Below are 23,309 nucleotides of genomic sequence, written 5' to 3'. Positions count from 1 at the left end.
CAGAGGACGACATGAGGAGATTTTAATGAAAATCTTAAGACGTAGCCAGAAGAAAAATTCACTTTAGTGTGTTCTTGGATAATGTTATTACAAATCAAATGTGAATGTTGGGATGGATTGGAACGGTGCATTATGCTCTAAGTTTTCAAAAAGTTGAAAATAAGCTGCAGCTTGTGCCCGATGCAGTTGCTTTACAGCGGGCAGTGGTTGCAATGTGTATAGGCAGAACTTCCAAATTCCTCAGGATTGATTATTAAACTGGTAAGGTCTAAAATACTTTTTGGTTTTGTTTTTACTTTCCCCCTGTTTTTCTTGAATGTAGATCTTCTTTCCATAAATTGATAGTGGCTTTCAACTGCTCTCCTGTCTAGCAGTGTGTATGTGTGTGTACGCACGTGTGCTTGGGAGGCAGAACTGTGGCTGAAAGCAAATCAGATGGTGAAATTGTGGTAAAAACATGTTAGGTACAGTCAGTCCAGCGAGGGTGAGATACTAAACCGAAGATTATTTTTCTGTGGAAAGTGAGAACCACAGCCCTTAGCTGTTCTCGTGGTTATTTTTTTTCTTCTTTGCTTTTCCCTTTCTATTAACCTTCCCAACAGCTGAAAAATCTGACTTTGGTACTCATTTGACTAGAATTGTATAATAAAGCCCTGAACAAATTTCTTTGTGTCTTTTCTGAGGCTATAGCTCAGGGGACTGCCTAAGCAGAGGTGATGATGTGTTTCTGTGTACTTAAGGTGTAGTTTGAGGTTTCTGACTCTAGGGCTTATGCAAAGATTGTCTGTGACAGCACAGACGGCTGGCTTGCCTCGTGTTTGTTTCAGCAAGTGAGAAAATAGCTGCCTGCACGGTGTTTCTCTATGTTCACCAGGAATTTTGTCAGAATAAGAAGGAATATTCAAGGGATGATATTGGGCCTTAGGTTTTCATCGTGTAACTCTCCAAGGAGAGGAGCATGCGTGTGTGGAGGGGGTTTAAGACAGTGAATATCTGTGGCATCTGGGTGAAACGATGAACAATAAAATAACTATGAAAATCAGCTGGAATTTCATAAGCAGCTAAACTATGACCATCTAGGGCAAGCTGAAGGAAAAGGAGATGCTGGAAGCAGAACATGCTAAAATGAGGAATGTCTGTAGTCTGGCATGGAGCCAGGTGCATACTGAATTAGGTCACTGCTTTAAGTGTGAATGTTTCCCCTCTTTAGAAAGATGTACTCATCCTTTGCAACAAAGAACCAAAACAGAATGCTAATACAATAAAAACAAAATTTAAAAGCATTTTCAATTAGCATGCTGGTCTATTCCTGTGTGCTTAGAGAATCAATGAGCTCTTTTGTAAGGAGCAGAAACATTTCCATAGTTGAATATACATAAGGCCCTGGAAATGCAGAAAGAATAACAACCAGTTGCTTCTGGAAAACTTGCAAATCTTTGTAAGCATTGTATAAGTCTGAGAAGTCTTGTTCTTTGGAGGTCATAGGGAATGTTGCAAATAGACTCGTTTTGAAGGATTAAAATAAAGTGAAATACCAGTATATGCAATTAAAGGTTTGGAACTTGATCTTTAAACACTAAAATGCTGATCCCAGGGACTTCAGTGTGATTACTTATTGCCAGGTAATCTTATTGTTCTTTTTTATAAACTGCAGAACGTATCATGTGAAACTGAATTGATTTTCTTATTGTGATTCCTGGGATCTTGTGTGCTTTTGCTAATTCTGGGGTTTCACAGCCTGCCTTCTCTTGTCATCTTCTACAGCCTGGGAGTATTTACTAGAATTCCTAAAATAGTGCTGTGCCAGACCTAATTCATATAACATTTGGGTTGCAAATATGCAAAACTAGTGCTTTTCTGAAAAGGGAGGCTACTGAAATAGAGGGCTCATAAACCCTTCTTTTCTGATAGCATAAGAATTAAGGTTTGTAATTGCTTCACTCACTCCTTGAAGGATGCGAGATTAAATCTGTGTCTGACTCCTTTATGATGACTCTTCTCAGCAGAAATAATGATGGTGGGGGGAAAAAAAAAGTCTAAATGGACTCAGTCCCCGCTGCTTTACCAAAGTAACTTACCCCTTCAGCCTTCCATGTGCAATTTATAATTTTAACATTGTGTAACGGAGCTGGTTGCACAAACACCCCTTGCCTTTAAGGGCCACAAGGAAGCTGTAGTGAGAGAAATGACTGTTCTTTACGGTGTCGCTCAAAAACTGCCAAGCAGGCAAGGCCTATCTCTGTGCAGAAAGGCTGTCTTGTTAATAAGGTTGTCACTAGCTCACTAGAAAAGGGTTTCAACTAATGAGGGAATAATTAGAGCCTAGTAGGAAAAGCACCAGGAGCTCTCTACAGCCCACCACGTGTAGTTTCCATTGCTTCAGAAGCGGCTTATTGTTCCTGTTCCCTAAGCACCCCTTGAAGGCAGTGCTCCACAAAACAGCCTGCTGGTGTAAATAGGTGAAGTGCCAGTAGGAAGGCTCAGAAATCTGCAGTTATTCATAAATCTGTTGTTCTTGCCTTGGTGATGCAGCGCGAGCGGCGAGTCCCTGCGGAGGCATGCTGACTTTCTTAATCCGTGCTTACCATGGCGATGTACATTTGGCCACGGTTAAGAAAGTTATTAGGAACAGAGTTGTTCTTTCATTGCCCCCTGCTATTGTCTGGGGGAATCTTAATCTCCCCGTACATTGTGTCCTCTTGACACCACATCAGGAAATCTGTTGTCACTTGCTTCTAAGACGTGAATGAGACCTAAAGCAACTTAGTGACTCATCAAAGTTGAACACAGGGCGATTTATTGGTAGAGCGAGGATTGAATCAAGGCTTGCTAGGCTAATGTCCCAGCTTCGGGGGTGTCTGTTTGTCACTTAACAACAGTTACTGATTGTGTAAAGCCCATGGTGGTAGGAGGTTGTGTGACGTAGGTCGCCTTTAAGTTACAGGTTCAGTGGTGAACCAAATCTGGCTGTGGTTTACAGCTGCTTGCACTGCCCGTTACAAACTGTACCATGGTAGCCCAAATAATCTCTTAAGACAGTCTTAACTAGAATTATTAGCTCCTGCTTTCTAGTACATGCTTCATTTTCTTTCTTTATCCTGCAAAAGGGGGGAGAAAGGTAAAGGAAAACCACAAAGCTCTCTTCTTTGTGCCCTGCTGAGCTGTAAGGCTTAGCCGTGTTCCCTGTCCTGTCCCCGGTACCATTCCTGCCCTGTCCTCTGTACCAAAAGCATCTCATCAAAACTTGAAAGGCTGATTTCTGTAGTGGTACAGTAGCTGTGTTTGTGTATGCAGCAATGCAAAAGTGCTGCTGTTCTTGACAGCAGTAGTAAGATGTGAAATAAGGAGTGAAAAATAGACGGGACTGGATTTATCAATATTTTATACAAGTCAGGTAGTTTGATCATTTTTCAAAATGCCTTGACTGATCTAAGATGTGCCAGCATTCTGCAAGGAATGGCTTTAGTACACTCTAGCATTTGTCTAAGTTTAAAGAAACTTATGGTTCTTTACGTTATTAATTGTGGCTTAACCTCTTGCGGTCTTAACAGAACAAGAATTCAGGAAGCAATGTGAAAAAACATTGGGCAACTTTGTTCTAAAGAAAGCTAGGGGTGGCATTACATCATTTCTGTGAACTGGTTTTATCCTCTACATTGTTTTTTCTTCTGTCTCCCTTGATTCACCACATCTGGACCCTGGTCAATAGTCTGAGAATACATCTGGTGTTGATCACTCTTGGTAGGCATTTAACTTGCATTTATATAATGTGTTTGTGCAGCGAGGAGTGACTAACTGCTGTCTTATTTGGGCTTAAAAAGATGTCCTCTAGAATTCAGTTGATAAAACTGTTACTCATTTTGTACCAAAGTGTCTGGTAGCTTTATGTGAGTTTGAAAAGCCCGAGTTTTGGGTAACTTATTGCCTTTAAGCTGCATATATATCTAATTTATTTGTTAACTGGGTCATAGGCAGGGACTTCAGCACTAGGAGTACTAGTAACTGCTTCAGGCAGTCCTGTAGACTTCAGCTGGACAACTCCAAGGTGTGCAGCTCTTGCAAAATTTAGTGTGCATGACTTGCGTGCAAGCTTCGGATCAGCGATCGCAGGCTCTGGTGTTGGTGAATAAATTACATTGTCTTTCAGGCCTCGTAATTGGAGCTTTTTTGCAAATGAGGATGCTGAATGTTATGATACCACTGATACGTGCTACCTGGTTCTTATTAAAGCAAAATCCCGATGCTGGATGCCAAATGGGAAAGGAGAAATGCCCCAAGGACATAGGGGAGAAACACTGCAAGGTGTTTGTAAACATGTGGAGTGCATCGTGGCACTGTGACTTGTTTGCAAGGACAGGGGAAGATGGGGTTTGGGGCTGCTGGCAACGTTGCATAACAATCTTTCCCAGCATATATGAAGAGTATCGTAGTGGGCAATTTTTTTCTAATCTCCTAAGCATACTGGAACTAAATTGAAGCTACTCGGGTCCCGCAACTTCCCCTGGACAATAATGACACAACACAGTCAAGATGGATGTAGAGCTAGTACATCCCTGGATTGGATAAATGTTAATGAGCTTTGCTTGTTCTAGACGACCAAGTTTTAAAGAGAAATATTTTATTAATGTTTGAAAGTGGGCTAGCATGCACTGAGCTTATCTCTTAGCTCTTTTTGCTGTCATTGAAGAGGGCCGCAAGCAATTTAGCGGACTCATTGCTGGGTAGGATTGCTGCTGTCCCCCATCTCACGTAACTGTGGCCTTTTTCCCTGGGCTTTTCCTCGGAGCCGGTTTGGCCAGCGGTGTGAGAGGGTGAGCCGTGCAGACGGGCTTCGCCTCTTCACGCTAGCCCAACCATACCAAGACGTGGAAATGTTAGTGAATGGCTAGTCTGAGGCTCCCTTTCATCAGTTGCAAATTGGGATTTGAATTTAAATTTCTGTTGAATTTGACCTATTCTGAAATGCTGTTCCTGTGAACTTTAAATCTGCAATACTTTATTTGTGCGTGAATAATTATTGCCTAAAAGATATTTACTTAAAGCAAATGGAAACGCAAGCTGCTGCTGCTTCAGAGTGGTTCTTGGAATATTTTTTTTTAGTTCAGAGGAGTAGGAAGGGCATGGGTTTTGTTGGTGTGTTTTTCCTCCCACAGAGGAAAACAAAATAAAACAACAAAAAAAACCCAAGAAGGAATGGGGGAGTTAAAGCAAATAAAACTTGATGAGGCTAGAAGAGCCCTTACTGCTTTAGCTAGCGATGTGAAAAATGTATTTCATTAGACTGTCCATATTGCTATTTTCCAGACACTGTATCAAAGGGAATCACTGGTGGGTAATGCAATGGAAAGGAACAATGTTTTCTCTTTCTCATTTCCCACCCCTTTCCCCAGCAGTCTTTTGCATCCATGTGTTGTGACTTTGTTCCTGTATTTTCCAAATGACTGGCTGCTTTGTAGTTCTAATGTGCACCTTTCTTTTAATTTTAGGTTCTGTCTTCATTTTGCTGACTCAAACCGCAGATTCCAAGGAAAGGAGGGGAAGTGGAATAAAATACTCAAGTGCCAAAGGAGAAGCCAGACTAGTCGATGAAAGTTACTGTTACTAAGCTGTAGACTGCTCTCACTTACACATAGTGGGGGGAAAAAAATTGCTGTTGGTTCAAAGCTTATAAAATTACTTTTGCAGACTTTCCTCACTGAACTTCAAACAGGCAAAACCCCTTCAACTGGGGCTGAATTAGGAAATGGAAATATGACTCCTTCCTGGTGTCTTCCATCTTCCTCTCCCTCTGCAGGGTTTTTTGTTTGGGGTAGGAAATCCTGAACAAATTGTATGGCGTCAACCAAACTTGTAGTTGATGGTTATGGATGACCTAGGAACTTCAGATTTGTGTCTCTGCAATGACACCCGAGTAAGGCAAAGGTTGAAAACTGCTCATCAGCTACTTTATCAAAACCTGTAGTAACTATTACAGTCATGCTTTTGCGCTCTTTCTAACTTTTGAACTCTGGGGTGATGCTCCCTGGAAGGGATGTGCAGATAAGTCACCTTTTTGGGTTGGAAACAGCAGTAATTTGAGAATGCCCAGAAGAGGCTTAGTAATTCAAGCCAGGACTCGTTGGCTCTTAGTGGGCCTTGCTTTACTATTCAGTTTAGTCTTGCTCATGTATTTGCTTGAGTGTGCTCCACAAACAGATGGTAATGGATCTCTACCGGGTGTCGTAGGAGAAAGCATGGGTAAAGAATACTATCAAGCTCTCTTGCAGGAACAAGAAGAGCACTATCAAAATCGAGCTACTAGTCTGAAACGTCAGATTGCCCAGTTAAAGCAAGAACTTCAGGAAATGAGTGATAAATTGAAATCCCTGCAGGAAAAAAAGAGCCCCAAGGTCAATGGTATGAACTACCAGGGCACCAAAGAACAAGCACCCAATGATCTCCTAGAGTTTCTTCATTCCCAGATTGACAAAGCTGAGGTGAGCATGGGGGCCAAACTGCCTAGTGAATATGGCGTCATTCCTTTTGAAAGCTTTACGTCCATGAAAGTATTCCAGCTGGAGATGGGGCTCACTCGGCATCCGGAAGAGAAACCCGTTAGAAAAGATAAGCGCGATGAATTGGTGGAAGTTATTGAGGCTGGCCTAGAAGTTATCAATAATCCAGATGAAGAAGATGGACAAGATGAAGATGATGGAGTAGGAGAGAGGCAGCTGTATAGTGAAAACGATTTCATAGAAGGTATGTGTATTACATGCTTTCCAGCCCATTAACGGAATGTCACAGCAGGCATTTAATGATGTTTGTATTTTTAGGAGTTTTACCTACTTGAATACAGCCTTGAACAGTAATTACACAGTAAGAACTTTTGTTTCTAACGATGAGAATATTACTGTTTCATTATTTTACATTTTGTGAGGAGCGAGAAATCCATTTCAGAAGAAGGGCTTAGCAAAAGAAGTGTACGGGGGAAGCTGTATCCGCTTAAAATGCTGAGGCATTCATAATTGTTTGTAGCTGAATTCAGTGTGACACAACTGCTTGTGGTACTAAATAACTGAAAGACTTCCAGTGAAACTGGTGGCAGCGGGAGGCAGAAATCGATTCATGCCTCTTGTTCCAGTGTGGTTAAGCTATTCAGTATGAAGCTACAGGGTTTTTCTTCACTAATTTCTATGCCACTTTTAGTTCATATTCAGGCTTTTGACTCTTTTTTTAAGAGTTGGCATGCTCAAGTCGGAGGGAGAGCGTTGGTAGGCTAACGTGTTCTGGTCACATCAGCTGAAGAGCTTGGTGTCCTGAATAGACCCTTCGTGGTGTATTAGTTATGGGGTCCTGTAAGCTGTGTGACCTTGAACTGTTCTCTTGTTCTCTCTCAGTGCGTGTAAGTCGAATAGCAGAACACAGATTACTATAAAAGCAAATATAGCAGTTACGCTTTCAGCACTTAGTGACACCCTTAGAAGATGCATTAGTGACAATTCCTATAGAAGCTGGCTTTCAAGGTAGAGCGTAATGCTGATGGAGATAAGTATTATAAAAAACGGCTCTAGTACCTCTCTTGTGTTTACAGTATTAAAAACAGTTCATGCTGCCATAAAAACCGAACCAAACAAACCAAAAAACCACCACAAACAAACCCCAACAAAACAAAACAAAAGTTGGACCATATTATAAGAACATTACTGTAAAAGGGATCCTGGATCTCAGCAGTACTGATGTCTGCGCTATTAAGCAAACATGCTGGAGAGAGGTACTGTTGGCCTTGAAATAATCCGTTCTTTCAGTCTAAGATGATGTAATTGGTCTGTAGTGCAAAAAGTCTCTGCTTTTAAGAGCTACTGTGTTTAAAGTTTAATGCAGGGACTCTTCCTTCCAGAAGGTGGGGTGGGGAATCCACTCAGCTGTGTCTGTGTAACACAGTCAGTGCAGTGTTAGGCTGTTCCTGCAGTTTTCACTTAAAACTATCCTGTTTTATCTGGAGGTGGTCATTCTTGCAGTCCTCTTACTGATTTCTTTGTATATTAATTGTGCAGCTGCTTTTCCTTTGTTTTAGATACTGCTTTACGCTGTAGTGGATTTTTACCATTACTAAAATAGCAGTTTATTGTTCTTAGTGGACTGCCTGTAATGACTGAACACCCCTAAAAGAAAGCAGGCACATTTGGGACTGTAGGACTGTACTTTGTAACTCTGCCTCTATTCACACCCAGTATATTGATAATTATTTTTGGAAATCAAACTCATTTCCTGTTGCTGTAAAGGCAGTCTCTTCAAGCATACGGTTACAGGAACTATAGAAAAAGTATTTTTATGCCGGTGCTTGTATGGGTATGTTAGCAGCTAGCCATGGTGACACACATCAGTATCTTTTTTCAAACAGAGTTTGTGGGTTGTGTGGGTATTCTCTGTGTTTGTATGTGTGAATGCTACTGGCTAACTTAAACACTAGGCTGGAAAAAAAAAAAGGTTGCTTCTGAATATTAACACCTTTCTCCCTCCCCCCCCCATTGTTCCAAAACTCGAGGTGAGCAATGGCACCACTGGTGGTAGTACCTGCAGGTCACTTGCCCTACAGCACTGCGACTCTAGCACGCTGCTGCCATTGTCACTTTGTGCATCCTTGTTTTCATAGAAGTCCAGTTGGAAAGCTGAGGCGTTCCTATTTGGGAAATACTGCTCCCTTAAGCTGTCATAAACTGGTGGATTCAGTTTCACAGTGGACTTGGTGTATCTGTCGAAGCCCCAACAGGTCCTGCTACTGTCCTAAGAGCACAACTAAATTGTTTCAGATTAGCATTGCTCACTTAGAGAAACAGTTTGTTAAAGCTGCCTTGAGTTAAAGCAAATAGTTGAAGTTCTGTATCCTCTTCAATTGCCGATATTTTGTAATAAGTGATTTAGGACTAAGAGTAGAGTTTTCTGCCGTTTGAAACAGGAGGCTGAGAAACTTGGTGTGTGGATTATTTTTGTGGGTTCTAGGGCAAAAGAGAAAACATGATAATTAATGTGTAACCATCATGTTTTACGCTTAATATAAACTGGCTTTGCTTTTGTTCCTACTTGCAGGAATTTTTTTCTCAAAACTAACGCATACCAATCTACAAAACCCCACAAAACTGTGCCACAAGTACAAGCTAAACTAGAAAAAGGCATTTTTATTCTAGAAGTGTTCTAGCTTCCTACCTCAGCAGGCTAAATTTTCATGTAGGTGAATCACAGGAGGGTCAGGGCTGGAAGGGACCTCTGGAGATCACCTAGCCCACCCCCCTGCCAAAGCAGGCTCACCTGGAGCAGGCTGCACGGGGTGGTGTCCAGGCGGGTTTGAGTGTCTCCAGAGAAGGAGACCCCACAGCCTCTCTGGGCAGCCTGTTCCAGGGCTCCGTCACCCTCAGGGGAAAGAAGTTCTTCCCCATATTCAGAAGGAACCGCCTGTGTTGTAAGATGTCTGGTTCTGGGAATTATGTCAGGTTTTTTTCCTAGACTTGTGAAATGCTAGGCTAAACTGTGAGCTATCTAATCTTTCATGGTATGTACTTCCAGGTGTATTGGGAAATCCTTAGTGAATTTGGAGTCCGTAGTAAGTTCAGAATCTCTTTTCATATAGGCAGTTTTACCTAATGGTATCTCTTCGTGTCCACAGTTCTTCCCCAGCACTTATGTTGCTTCTGATGCCCATCAGTGAAATAGCACTGTTTTGTTTTGTAAAAGCATCATTGTGTTTTAGGATTTACCTGTATTGGAGTCATTTGTGTCAACAAAGACTAAAAACATGAATTTAAAATTAATCTGCCTTCTGCCTATTTAAACTTGTTTTATAAATAGAAATCCGCTGAATAAACTTTTCTGAAAAAGTGCACTTAATTACACAATAATACATGGTAGTCTCATTCTACTGTTTTTTTTTATTACTCTAGCACTGCCTAGGACCAAAGAACTTCAAAATACGTGCTGATGGATGCTAACTCCCTTGTTGCTGCTTTGTTTTTTTAGTCTGTGCCCTCAATTTAACTGTTCATGCAGCTCCTTCACTGCACGCTCAGCCTCTGTGGTCCCTACATGAAGGAAGTCTGACTTCTCCCAGTGGTGCAAGGAAGCTATAACCTGTTCAAGTGTTATCCAACGTGATGTCGTGTTTTTTTTTTAGTGTGGCAAGACAAAGTGATGATGCGAATCTGTTTTGGAATTGTCATTAGGCATTAGGCAGAGCTGCCACAGCCGCACTGTGGCGATTGGCAGGTTTCAGGGAACACCACCAAGTAAAAAAAGTTAAAAAAAGAATTTACAATGTAACTACAAGGATACTTTCTGAAAGCTCCACAATATTTTTCACAAGGCTTGTTTGACTTGCCCTGCTGATGAAGAGAAAATTGGCAAGATTCTCAGCTCTGTGGGGCTCTTTGCTGCATTGTTACCTTTTCTTGTTTTGCTGCAACCCAGAATGAAATTTCCAGATTTCTAATATTAAGAAAACAAAAATCTGACCTTAAAAAGTCTTGTTCTGCAGTTGCTGTTTGAGAAGCACTTTGAAGTTTTTTTTCTCTAATATTTCCATTTGATCTAAGTGTAGGAGAAACGGGCGTATGCTATTCCCCTTGGAAGAAAAATATCCCTGGAGAAGATAAAAGTTGCAATATTACATATTTTCACAAATGAAGGGGCCTAGGACTACAAACAATTAATCTAATTGCTGAATTGGGCATTCTAAAATAGCCCTGGATTAAAAATAGATTTCTTTGGGATCAGTGTTTGGTAATATAGAGAAAAAGAGGATAAGTAAGGTGGGAAGAGTATAGTAGTATTGCCTCTGTCCGTCCTCTTTCTTCAGAAGCCTGTGATACAAAGTCTTGAATGGTGATGCAAAACTGACTAAGGAGCCTTCATGGACATCTGTCTGTATGTTACTATCAGTGTAACTGGTTTATTTGGGTTATGTTTATCAGTGTAATGGGTTCATTTTGTCAAGAGATTAAAAGTTCTTCCATTGGGTAGATATTTAAAATTAACCTTTAGAAAACAGAGGCTTTCACATATTTTCAGCAGTTAATTATCAATTAGCTAATGAAAGTCTCATTATTGAATGTCTACCAGAATTCAAGTGCTGCTGTCTTGGGTCCATTTCTCCTGCTTGTGTTTCCAGTTAGAACTGGGCAAAGGCCAGAAGCTATGTTTTGGTCTGAATCTCAAGGGAAGACTCCCCATCCATCCTTGGCGTGTTAAAATAGATTATCCCAATGCTGTGAGCTCAAACTCTTCGTGAGTCCTTGCCATCCACAGAACAGTGGGGGCTGTTTGGCATGCGATCAGCCCCTTTCAGATGTCCTGCATAGGACAAACTGGTCAGTGTCCCAGGAACTTCAACAGGATTTTAATATAAAAAAAAAATATGGACATAGTCTTAAATTCCTTGGACACTTTATGGGTAGCTTTCTTGGTAGTTGTAAACAAGGTAAAAATATTTGAGTATAGGAGAACAGCTTTTTTGGCTTTGATAGCAATTGATCCCCAGTATTCCTAGATTTAATTTGCTTGGTGAGAAACAGAACTTCTGTGGGGGGAGTAAAGCTTCATGGACCAGGAGTAACAGCTGTTAAATTATTTCTGCTCCTTTTTACCTCTTTGCTTATAGAGCTCTGTTTTGGATGGCAGCCAGTGTATGCTAGCTGGAAGGTGAGATAGCAGGTTTTATTACGTGAGTCAGTCCCAAGTGTTAAAAACCTGAATACATGAAAAAGTAACGCAGATGTGGGTTCTTTTTCTGGCTGTTCTCAATTCTGGCTTCTGTGTATAGAAGCTTTAATCCTATAAAAGTGTTCAGATCAGTAGATTACCTATGGAGGTTAGCTCATAGCAAGGAGAATGATTTGAGGAGCACATACTTAGCATTTAAAATAAGTGTGGTGCTGGTAGGATGTTGAGATTCAAGTTAGGAATCTTCTATTCCAGCAATTGAATGTTGGCAAGGCACTACTCAAATCTGGACTTGCATGTTAAGGCCTTTATGAAGTTACAGCAGTGTGTTTTTGTGTGTGTGTTTGTTTTTTTTTTTTTTTTAAAAAAAGTTACTTTAATCTAGAAATCTTGGTTCTATACTGCAACTTTCTGTTGTAGACTGACATCTAAGCTTATCCTTTGGTTAAAGATTATCTATTGCCAACTATGACATGCTTTTTTAAAACTTCACTTGCATTATAAATGGTGTTTTTTGTCTGTAAACAGCTTTTGGATCCTAGATAAAGGGGTACAGTATGCAATACGGTATGTTACTTTACGCGGGAGTGCAGGTACCGGGTATTTGCTGTGCATTGAGTGCGAGTTGTCAGCTGCTGCCATGATGCAAGAAGCTGTTTTCAGGCTGCAGCTCTGGACTACGCAGCGCGAAGGCTCGGAGCGGGAAAGGACTGAGAGGGATTTTGGATCTTTTTCTGCTTCTAACAGGCCATGCTGCAGTCTTCCATTGTTGGAAATGCCCTTTTCATATGTGTAATTAATACTGATTAGACTGTTGTGCTTTTCCTGAGCATTAAAATGTGGTGTGTCTGTTACGCAGCTCTGTGCTCGCAAAGGAATAGATGTGGATTTCTCTCTCTTAAAGGAGTGCACCGCAGAACTTTGTTCTAAGGACAAAAAGCATTCCAGTTGGAAGGTTAGATTCAGTCACTTCAGTTAACTTCCAGCGTGCTGGCACCAGGCTGTTGTGCTGCACCCCATCTCCCAGAGACCCCACATGGGAGTGGGTCCCCATGCGTGGCTCGCCCCGGGGACAGTGCCTGCTGGGGGTGGGGGTGGGGGTGGGAGCTCCCAGTGCGGGGGGCTGTGGGGCGGGAGGAGGGGGAACACCAGTGAACCCAACTGGGTTTGGTTTGGAGACGGAGGCTGCGGCAGAGGGACGTGGAGGGTGTTGGGTAGATTTAGGGAAAAGGAGGCTTTGTAAAGGGAGCCTGGGGTGGGGAGGGGAAAAGTTGGGGCAAGGTGGTGTGTGCATCATGTTCCTTCTTGTGTTGGATGGGAGGGAGGGAGCACGGAGGAATATCTGCCTGGAGATAGGGAGAGAAGCAAAGCTGTAAGATCACTTCTTTCTAGTTCCTGAGATAGAGCAGCTTGGGTTTGTTTGTCCAAGTTTGAGGGCTGCTCCCTTCATGTATCTTGGCCCCCTCTCTATTTCAGCTGTGAAAAAGACAACAGCAACAAGAAGGTCACTGTCAACAGTGGGCATAAAAGACAGTGCCTTGTGTCAGCAGAGCAGTGCTGCTGTGCTGAGCCCTGCTGCCTTGCTGGGTGGGAGGCTGGCAAGGATTTCGGCAGCTCTGGTGGCTGGCTGGCAGGAGCAGAGGCAGGTCAGGTGCCTGGGAACGTGCTGGGAGCATGGTGCGCGGGCAGGGGTGTTCCTCGCCCTTGGGGATCCAGCTGTTCATAGCTCTCCCAGTAGCCTGCCTGGCCAGCTCCACTGGGAGCTGTTCAGTTGACAGCCTAGTTACGTTTCTTCTGTAGAATATTCCCTTTCCTTGTGGGTGAGAGAGGAGAGCAGAGGTGGGATGAGTATAGGGTGGTTCTGTGGGAGGAATTTTCCTGTCATCACTTCATCCTCTCAGGTTAGCGTGGATAGGGAATGAACAGGGCAGAGCTCTGTTCAGTCGAAGCTGTGGATGAGCCTTCGTCTTTTCCTTTGGGTGTAAAATTAGAGAGGCTGTTGGCTCAACTTGCTTCCTTAACAGTCCTCAAAATCAAGGGACTGTGTTTGGAATGGGATGGATTTTCCTACCTGTTAGGAGTGAAATATCTCTAAACAGGTAATCCTATTTACAGAGATCTGATACTGTTTTCTCAAAGTGCTACATCTATGTAGAAGTGTCCTTAGAGGACCATGGCTGTAGTAAAACGCCACTGTCTGTATTTATTGAATAGAAAGCACTGTAGCTAGTGGTCAGCAGTGTAAACAATTTTAAAGCATTCCAGCATTTATCACACATGGTATTTTTTTTAGATATCACATTTCAGATTTTGCAGGCTTTGTCAAGCAAGTTATTGTGTCGTTTGTTCTGCCCACAGCTTGTGTTGTGTTGATTGCTGGCCAGATGATCTCAGCTTGTACTGTGGGCTAGCTCACGGGAAGATGCTTACCGCAGGGCTTGAGAGCAGGCAATATTAGGTTTCAGCCATCCTTTTCCATAGCAAATACTTGGATTCCCTTTTTGTTGGGAAGACCCAATTCGGCCTCAGAAGTTGATGTAGGACCATAAAACCTGTTGTCGTCTCTAAGAAGCAGGGGAAGCTGCAGTTTGTTTGAGATGGTTTCTCAGGTCTGGTGTAAGAGGGTAGGAGGGTGATTGTGATTGCTAATGGTTGTGGATTTTTATTTATTTGTTTTTAGGAAAAACCCAGAAGCTTTGCCCCCAAAGCTTTATTTTTCCCTTCTTTGTAGTTCTTAGGAAAAACAGTGTTTCTGAAATACAATTGCTGGGATCTTTGACTTTACGAATTACTTGTGTGACTTATTCTTCAGGTTACTATCGTACAGAAAGAGATAAGGGGACACAGTATGAGCTGTTTTATAAGAAGATGGATGGCATGGAATACAGACATGTCACCTTGTTCCGACCTTTTGGACCCCTCATGAAAGTGAAGAGTGAAACGGTCGATATTTCTAGATCAATCATTAACATTATTGTCCCTCTTGCTGGAAGAACTGAGGCATTTGCACAGTTTATGCAAAACTTTAGGTAGGTGCATGAGATTATATAGCGAGCTATGTTGCTGATTTTCAGTGTTTTGTTTCCTTTTTGAAATTAATTCCTGTTCTGGTGGATTTGCTACAGAACTAATGATTCCAACATTGTGTGCAACTGCCTTGGGATGTTTGCAATTGAACCTATTGTATGGAGAAAACATTCCTTCTAAAAGGACTTAAGAGATTCTCAGTTTGCACCAAAACCCCTTTTAGACCAAATGCCAGGGGTGTTGTGAACCTGGACACAGATGATCTTGGACATATTTTTTGTATTTACATCAGCTTTTGAGTTCCTGCCTATAAAATAAGGTGTTGGAATGAGACACACAGTATTGGAACCTTCCAATTCAAACAGGATAGATGTGGAAAGAAGAGGGAAAACATCTTTCCTTGTTTTCCTGAGAAACTAGTTGAAGTCTGTCCAGAGTACTTAAATCTTCTAGTACTTTTAAATGCGATAGCTTTTAAGTACCTGAAGCTTCTGTTGTGTTGCAAGTAATTTTTTAATGTCAGCTTCTCTTTGTGCTTATAGGGATGTGTGTATTCATCAGGATAAGCGTGTTCACCTCACAGTGGTGTATTTTGGACAAGATGGGCTATCAGAAGTAAAAAGCATCCTAGAATCTGTAGCTAGGTAAGTGTCGATACAAGCAATATTAATTGGCATTTAAAATGGATTTAAAAAAGAATGAAATAACAGGAATTAACTTTATAGTCCATTGCAGGTTAACAGGAAAAGTAAACTTTATTCACAGTACGCTATTTTTTGGTTGGCATTTTGCAGCTTAAGTTGCAAAAGTCTGACAGAAGACTGCTGAAAATCAAGCTATAGGCCAAAAAAAGACTAATAGCCGTGGCTTTGAGGTTTCTATATGACAGTCCAAAAAAACCAGCAGGTGTGAGTTTTGCAGCGATTATTCAGTCTTGCTAACAGATTGATCAGAATTGAAGTTCTTTGGAACTGGGATGTGCATTTTAATAGTTCTTTCACTGGAGAATCAATTTTATTTAGTGAAAAGGAAGAGAATCCTAGTCAAAGTAGGCTGGTAGGCTGCTGAGTCTGAGAAGTTGAGCTTTGCCCTCTGTCCTCTAGGTAACTGGGCCGAAACTTGCCCTCTGCTGTAAAATGTTTTTAAATGCTTTTTCATCGTGGCGCGCTCAGCAGCAAATAGCGTGACAGTAGTACGAGTGTAACATTCCCAGATGTTGCTTTTTTTTTGCTCCAGAGGAACGGGACAGGTAATAGTACCTGTAACTGTGTAGCAAGGGGACTCCTTCTGTGCCTGAGCTCCCCAGCTCGCCCCTGCGCTGGGAGCTGGTTCCCATTAGCCGAGAATAGGCTGGGCTCCCACCGGATCCCTGCCTCGCAGCGCTGGCCGAGGCTCTGCTCGGCGAGACGTATCAGGCAGAGGCTGTTGTGTCGCTGGCTTAAAATGGGACGACGTGTGGGCCTGGCGTGTGTAGCATCTTGTAGGAAAGGAGGAGTGCTTCTGCTTCCTCCCGCAAAGCCTCCCAGCCCCAAGTTTCTGAGGCCGCCCTGCCGCGCTCCCTGCGGGATGCCCCTTCTCATGGTGCTGTGAACCCACTGGGCTTTTGTCTGGCTCTTTATCTTCCTAGTGGTGCTGCTGCCCAGTGTCTTCGCTCTGTTCTCTGCAAGCATTGCCCTCTGAAGCATCTCCAAAGTAGATGCTTAACTTTGCTTGAAGATATTCCCTAGGTGCGTTTCCAGTCTCCCTCTGCTGCTCCTTCCCTCTTCAGCAGGCGCGGGCACCTGTGCTGCCGTATGAAACAGTGAGGCGAAGCAAACCAACGGGGATGCGGTGGCATCCATGAGTTCCGTGATGCCGGATCTCTGGCTCTCCGTTTGCTCTCCCCTCTGACCTAGTGAAGACAGAGATACTGCTCTGGATTTCTTACAAGTCAGGACTTCTTTGTGGGGACAAATGTGAGATGGCATTGTAAATTCAGACAACACGGTAGTTCGTGTCAGTTGCCAAAAGGCCTTTTTAATCTAAACGATTAAATGCAGAGTGAAGTTATAAGATAAAAGACTGAGGTCCATCTTTTCACAGTGTCTCAATGTTTAAAATAGACAGCTAAGCGGAACAGGTATTTTTTTCTCATCCTCATGATGCAACTGCCTTTGAAAAAAAATTTCCGGAGTGAAGTTACTGTAAAATGCTGGAAAAGTATAAATGGTACCTTCTGCCCCCTCCACGGATTTATTTTGGGTTTGGCTCTGCTTTTCTTCTAGAGAAACTAACTTCCACAATTACACGCTTGTCTCTCTGAATGAGGAATTTAACCGAGGCAGAGGACTTGACATGGGTGCCAGAGCCTGGGAAAAGGGCGAAGTCCTGATGTTCTTCTGTGATGTTGATGTTTATTTCACAGCAGAGTTCCTCAACAGCTGTCGCTTAAATGCTGAGCCCGGTATGTTCCTTTACAGTTGCTGTAACAGTCTTGTGGTCTTGTTTGGCTTAAACTGACCTGTGTTGAGTATATAGACAACTATCTTGAGTGGTAGAGCTAATGCAACACCATGCACGTAGGAAAATGAAAAATACTCGGTGCACAAAACACCGTACTATTTAGACTGAGAAATAACTTTTGCCTTAGCGTAGCATGTTTTAATAACACATTGTCTTTTTTTTGTACAGTAAGTACAGTTTTCACACTTTCTTAAGATCTGGCTGTCTAAAGGAAAGCTGGACAGTTTAATTGCTTTAACAATTAGAATGTATGTAAATTTGTCTAACAGAACTCAATGTAGCACTTAGGGTGGAAGATGTCAAGAGATTGCAGTGTAACAAAAGTCAAGTTTGGTTTATGTCTTCTCCTGCTTGGGTAGCCAAGACACATCACATACGAATGGTTTCAGTAGAACTGCACACCGTGCTCCTTACAGAGACTGAGCTAATGTTCCACGTTTACATCCCAAGCTCTGAAATTTTCTGACCGTTTTTCTCAAGTTTGTATGAAGCTTGCTGGTTCTACAGGCTTCTGCCAGAAAGGATAAAGCTTTCTTCAGTTAACAAGTGTGCTAGTTAAGATCTTCTCCTGTCAAACATTTGTTTGGGTTCTTTTTTTAATGCTTACTCTTATTCCAGATTTGTTGCAGCCAGAAACCATTTCCTCCAAATGTCAATTTGGAATGAATAGATACTTTTTCTTCACATAATAAACAGGCAAGAAAATCTGCTGTAAGCCAGATATTTGGGTTCTGTTTCTTGCTTTTTCTTTCATTTTTGCCTGTCTCTGCACTTCGTGAAATGAAGTATGGAGTATTTATACATTCATGAAATGAATGTATAAATAATTGGAAGAACTTTGGAGAGGAGGGCCTTGTGAGCTTTCACAAGGAAGGTAGTTCGAGAGGCTGCTTGATGATTCACACTAAGTTTATCACCTTTGCTTCAAGTGAGATCTGAAAATGCTTCTTGCACGTTCAAGAGTTCGTGCCCAAATCAGGGTACTGAGTATTCTCGTAGATTGTCGTCAGTCCCTTTGCAGCACTGGCAGTGCAAGAGATCCTTGAAAAATGTTTGTCTTGTTTCTGTAATAGGTATAGACCTAGTGTCACAGCATGATCAGGGGGTTTGTGATGCTTGATGCCCTTGCAGGACAATCCTGGATGTACACGCTTTTAAAATCCTTGTGGAAAGAGGGAAGCCCATAAAACTGAAGCTTTGCAAGGTGTTACGTGGACGTGGTTATTTTTTAGCTTTATACCATTATTGCAAGGATTTGTCACTGTCGTCTTATGTGATACTGTGATATGTAATGTATATAAAAAAAATTTATATGTAAGTATGTATAACTATATATAAATATGTACCTATAACGTATGTATAAGTGTGTGTACATACATTGTTTTTAATCCTGTGGGCTCTGCCCTACTAGATATTATGGGCTACCTAAATGGGAAATCCTAGCAGTTAGACCTTATGTTTGTTTATTTTTGCTAGATGGCTAATAGCTAATATTTTACATAAAGAGAATATTTCAAGTTTCCTCTTGCCTTCAGAAAGTATACCCACAGTGAGTAACAATTACCTTTTGATTTTCAGGGAAAAAGGTTTTTTATCCTGTGGTATTCAGCCTTTATAATCCTGCTATTGTCTATGCCAACCAAGATATACCACCCCCTGTGGAGCAACAATTGGTAAGCAGTGTGATTTATTCTGGATAGAATTAGTTGTGCTTTGTATTAAAACAAAATTAAGTGTAACTTAATTGTCTGTTTGGGACATCTTACAACTTTGGCAGTGCGCATCTAAACACTTTTCTCCCTTATGGGCAAAGCACTTGGAAGAAAAGCTTATTAAACAGTACCAAACTCATCCTTAGATAAACTTGCAGTTCTACTTCCATTTTTTTTTTTTTTAAAAAAAAGAATGCTATTAATCAAATGAAGTTGGTAGTTCTGATCTGTTGCTCAATTCTGGCTTGGAAAGCCAGTATTTTAGGATAGTGGCATAACATGGCAGCAGCTTTTGTCTTGTGTTCCAGCAAACAAAGAAGTGGTGAAAGGCAAAAAACTGAACGGTGCTCGGTAAGCTTCCCTCGTTATCAACTCTTTTTGCTAACTACCAAATGGTAGCTGCAGGAGGTGTGCTGTGTAACTCCAGGTGCGCTCAGGTGCTCAGTCTGTTCCTTTTTCATGCTGTGGACAGCTGTGCTGCGTGTCTTAACCTTTGCCATCCAGCATCTGCCAGAACCCTTGGCTGTTCCACTGCTAATTTCATCTTCATTTTGGAATGAGAAACATTGCTTCTAGGGAAGCTTGCAGTCAAAATAATAAGCAAATAAATCCCACCAAGAGAATAGTTTTAAGGATAATTTGGGGCTCAGCAGAAAGAAGTGAGTACTGAATTTCTGGGGCTTTGTTGCCTGAAGATGGAATGGCCGCAGTCGGTGTCCAGCCTGACTCTCTTTCAAGAGACTGTGTAAATTAAAATTGGTTTTGCAGCTGGGACTTGTGAGGTAGGCAGGTTTGGAGGAGAGAAAGGAGCCACAGCCCTACTACAAGAAAAGCATAATAACCCTCACCCCCTACGCTGCTTGCAAGAGCCTGCTGAAATTAGGAGGGAAGTTTCTGCCTGTGGCCTCAGGTGGTCACAGCTGAGGGAGGAGAGAGCTCCTGCTTGACAGCTCTGCTCTTGGCTTTTTTGAATCAAACAACTTTACGGTTGCTGACTTCAATCACAAAACTTACTTTTCTTGTCATATCAGAACAAGAAGAGGCAAGTGTTACCTTAGAAGCTGGGTAGGAATTAGAGTATTGGGAGCAGATGATTTGGTAATAAACTAAAAAAAAAAATTACTGCTTGGTCTGAGCAGATAGATAGGAAATAGAGGTGATGTGGCAGAAAGGTAAAAGTGGAAACGTGAGCGTGAGTATTTGGCTTCGGATGGCAAAGGGTGAAGTGAACAGCAGGTAATTAGGAAGCTCACATCTGTGCGTGACACAGAAATACTAGAAGTGTTATATGATGCACCCTGCACCGAGCAAATGATCGGAGGAGTTTAGCTTTCTACACCACCAAGTGCAGTGTATCTCCTTCAATGTATTTTGCACTTCAAAATAATCCTGTTTTAAAATTGCAGGTACACAAGAAGGATTCTGGTTTCTGGCGGGATTTTGGCTTTGGGATGACTTGTCAATATCGGACAGACTTTCTGACTGTTGGTAAGATGAATCTCTAGAAAAAAATAGTAATTGTGTGTTTAAAAAAATGATTCTCTGGTCTTATCTAATGACAGAGAAGTAATGCATTTATTTCTATTATTTTCCCATGCCTAGCAGTCAAACTTGCTTGACCAGTTTGACCAATGAGATAAATAATTTTTTCTGGATTTTGATGTCCCATTTGATGAGGGAGTCACAGTATTTTTTCATAGCGACATTCCATTCTAGAACTTCTACAAATCTTTCATTTTTTTGTGTACTTTGTGACTGTCTGAAGCAAGTTAGCCGTGTTAAAGAAATGTGCCCCTCAAGTAAGCAACTAACGTAGACAAGAAGCATTAAAGTTTGTTCTTGTAAATAACCTTGAGTAGTTGAATGTAGTTGTTCGAGGCTTTAGAAATCTGCTTTGGCACCCTCTCGTGGCACGCTGCTAGAACGAAGAGCAGCTCGGGGCGCTGGAATGTGGAAGACTTGAGCGATGGTCTGCCAGAAGGTGTGGTGATACAGCCCCGTGTGCTGCCCGGTGGCTTGAATACAGGCTGGCTTCTGATAGCAGTCACTCTGCCGTGTGTGCGCTATACGCTAAATGAAGCCTTCATCACTCTAAAGTCTTGAAATTGCGCATGAGTCTGGGTCAGTATCCACTGTGGTCCTGGAAAGGCGAGAGAACTCCAAGTGGTGGAAAAGGTTCCTTTCCTTAATCTGGCTCTTTGAGCTGTGACCTGTGGAGTAATTGCTGGCATTTTTAGAGAGGGCTTTTCATATGGTGCATGACAGCTTCATTTTCCAGCTGCTAAAATCCATTATGATTGCTAAGAATAACCCACAAGCATAGCCAGTGAGGTTTGCCTGCAGTCTTCTGCAGCTGTCACATGGGATGTCATGCATAATACGATTTGGAGACACTCTTCTAAGAGACTTTCTGACACCAACAATGCATGATCTGTGCCCTGGGCAGTTTCCACTGCAAAGGATGTGGAATGCTTGAAGCTCCTCTCCCTCAGTTTGGCACGTTTTGGCATGGAAAACTTAAAAGTGAATTGCTCCAGAATTTCTGGTATGTTGTACCAGATCGAGTAATGCATGACACAAGGACTGTCGTTCTTTGTGCCTTCCACCGAGCCTGCGTGCCGAAGTAACGTTTTTCCGATGTTGTCTTTATAGGGGGTTTTGACTTGGAAGTGAAAGGCTGGGGCGGTGAGGATGTTCACCTTTACAGAAAGTACTTGCACGGTGACCTTATTGTGATCAGGACACCGGTCCCTGGTCTCTTTCACCTCTGGCACGAGAAACATTGTGCAGACGAGCTCACTCCAGAGCAGTACCGCATGTGTATCCAGTCCAAAGCCATGAACGAGGCCTCTCACTCGCACCTTGGGATGCTGGTCTTCAGGGAGGAGATCGAGACTCACCTCCGTAAGCAGGCTTACAGGACTAACAGCGAAGCAGTGGGTTAAATGTCAACCCCGTGACATTCGATGACTTCAAATTCACAGTGAACCAGCATCATTTTACAGCCTTAATTCAGCTTAAAAATGCAGTGCCTCTCTTTTTTCAGTGAAGAAGAGTTTAGAGGGTTTTTGGTTCTTGTATTTGTTTTCCGAGTAATTCTTTGACTGATACACTATGACCTACATATCTTGCGAGTTCAAGCACCTCAGATAAATTGGAAAGCGTATGTAGTTCGAGGAAAGTGTCTTCAGTATCAATTGGAAAAATCAGTGGAATGTACAACTCAACACTCTTCCACATGGTACATTTCCATTCTTATATTTGCATTATTTTAAAAATTAAATTAAATAATCTTTTGTGTCATCTTGAGTATTTTCAGTCTGTATGGCTCACTGCACTGTGACTTGAAGGATACTATACTTACACCCCATTGTAGAAACAAGAGAAAGGTGTGAAAAAGACTCTCACCGTGGAAGGGATGCGGGGCGTGCTGGCTGGTGTGCCAGCTGTTCAGGTTGCTGATTGCACAGCAAGGGCTTGGCGCTGCGTTTCCTGTATTAACTGACATTTACATGGTTGAATATAGAATAAGTCATGGGGGGAGGGGGGGGGGAATGAAAATCTTTTTAAGTGGAATTTTAGAGCATGTAATGTAATTTCACACTGCAAAAGAGACACCACCTTCTTATCTCAGTGGTGGTATCAGACAAGTTGGGAATGTTCCAGCTGGGTGTTTCTGGGTCGAGTCTTTTCCCACAGTAGATGCCACATCACAGAATCCCTTCTATAAACTGAGCTATGCTATTGAACTCATTCATGTAAAGATTTTTGCGCCCCCCCCCCCCCCCCCCCCCTTATTCAAAAGCCCTGCCTGTACATCTCATCCTTTACATTGAGGAACCATCTTTTCATTCCCATATACATTTACAAGCAGCCCATTTGCTATTATGCCAGTGTTGTCCTTTTGGTTTCTTCTTCTCTTTCTGGCATTTTCCTGACATTTTTGGAAGGCAGTCATATATACTCTTAGCTGTTGTAGTGACCGAAAAAGCAAGTACTATTACAGTCTTTCTTCATACAATGTCTCTGTTCCACTGATGATCCTAGTAGCCTTATTCTTCTTCACACTTTTTCAGTTTGAGGATGTTTTAGGGGGTTTGGGTTGTTGGTTGGGGTTTTTTTTTTTTGGTGTTTTTTTGTTTGCTTGTCCGTTTGTTTCTTTGAGCATGCATAAGCAGAATTATGCTGTGGTCTCATTAGTGCCTTGTACAATGGCACTACTACTTCGCTACTTCCCTTTTGGGTATTTTGGAATGCATAAACAGTTTAAATGCAGGCAGGTCATTTTTCTCCGTGTTGTCTTATATGCTACCATATGGCATGCCTCATTTTTAATACATTTGTTTATAGAATGAATGCTGAGAATGCTAATTCAGGGGT

The 23,309-nt window shown here is 42.1% G+C and overlaps 1 protein-coding gene across 2 annotated transcripts in view; it reads left to right on the top strand.

Moving 5' to 3' along the window:
- Positions 1–22,241, top strand: part of CSGALNACT2 (chondroitin sulfate N-acetylgalactosaminyltransferase 2) — a 32,847-nt gene extending 10,606 nt beyond the window's left edge. For both annotated transcript variants that reach the window (XM_040606413.1, XM_040606414.1), the window contains exons 2-8: positions 5,487–6,738; positions 14,501–14,717; positions 15,258–15,359; positions 16,980–17,158; positions 18,796–18,890; positions 20,336–20,417; positions 21,582–22,241. In XM_040606413.1, coding sequence (XP_040462347.1) covers positions 6,081–6,738; positions 14,501–14,717; positions 15,258–15,359; positions 16,980–17,158; positions 18,796–18,890; positions 20,336–20,417; positions 21,582–21,874 — 1,626 coding nt within the window. In that variant the 5' untranslated portion in view covers positions 5,487–6,080 and the 3' untranslated portion in view covers positions 21,875–22,241. The remainder of the gene's footprint in view (positions 1–5,486; positions 6,739–14,500; positions 14,718–15,257; positions 15,360–16,979; positions 17,159–18,795; positions 18,891–20,335; positions 20,418–21,581) is intronic.
- Positions 22,242–23,309: the final 1,068 nt, after the last annotated feature.

This window comes from Falco naumanni, chromosome 9 (genome assembly GCF_017639655.2).
Source record: "Falco naumanni isolate bFalNau1 chromosome 9, bFalNau1.pat, whole genome shotgun sequence".
Taxonomy (NCBI): Eukaryota; Metazoa; Chordata; class Aves; order Falconiformes; family Falconidae; genus Falco; species Falco naumanni.
This window is presented reverse-complemented; position numbering and strand designations above follow the sequence as displayed.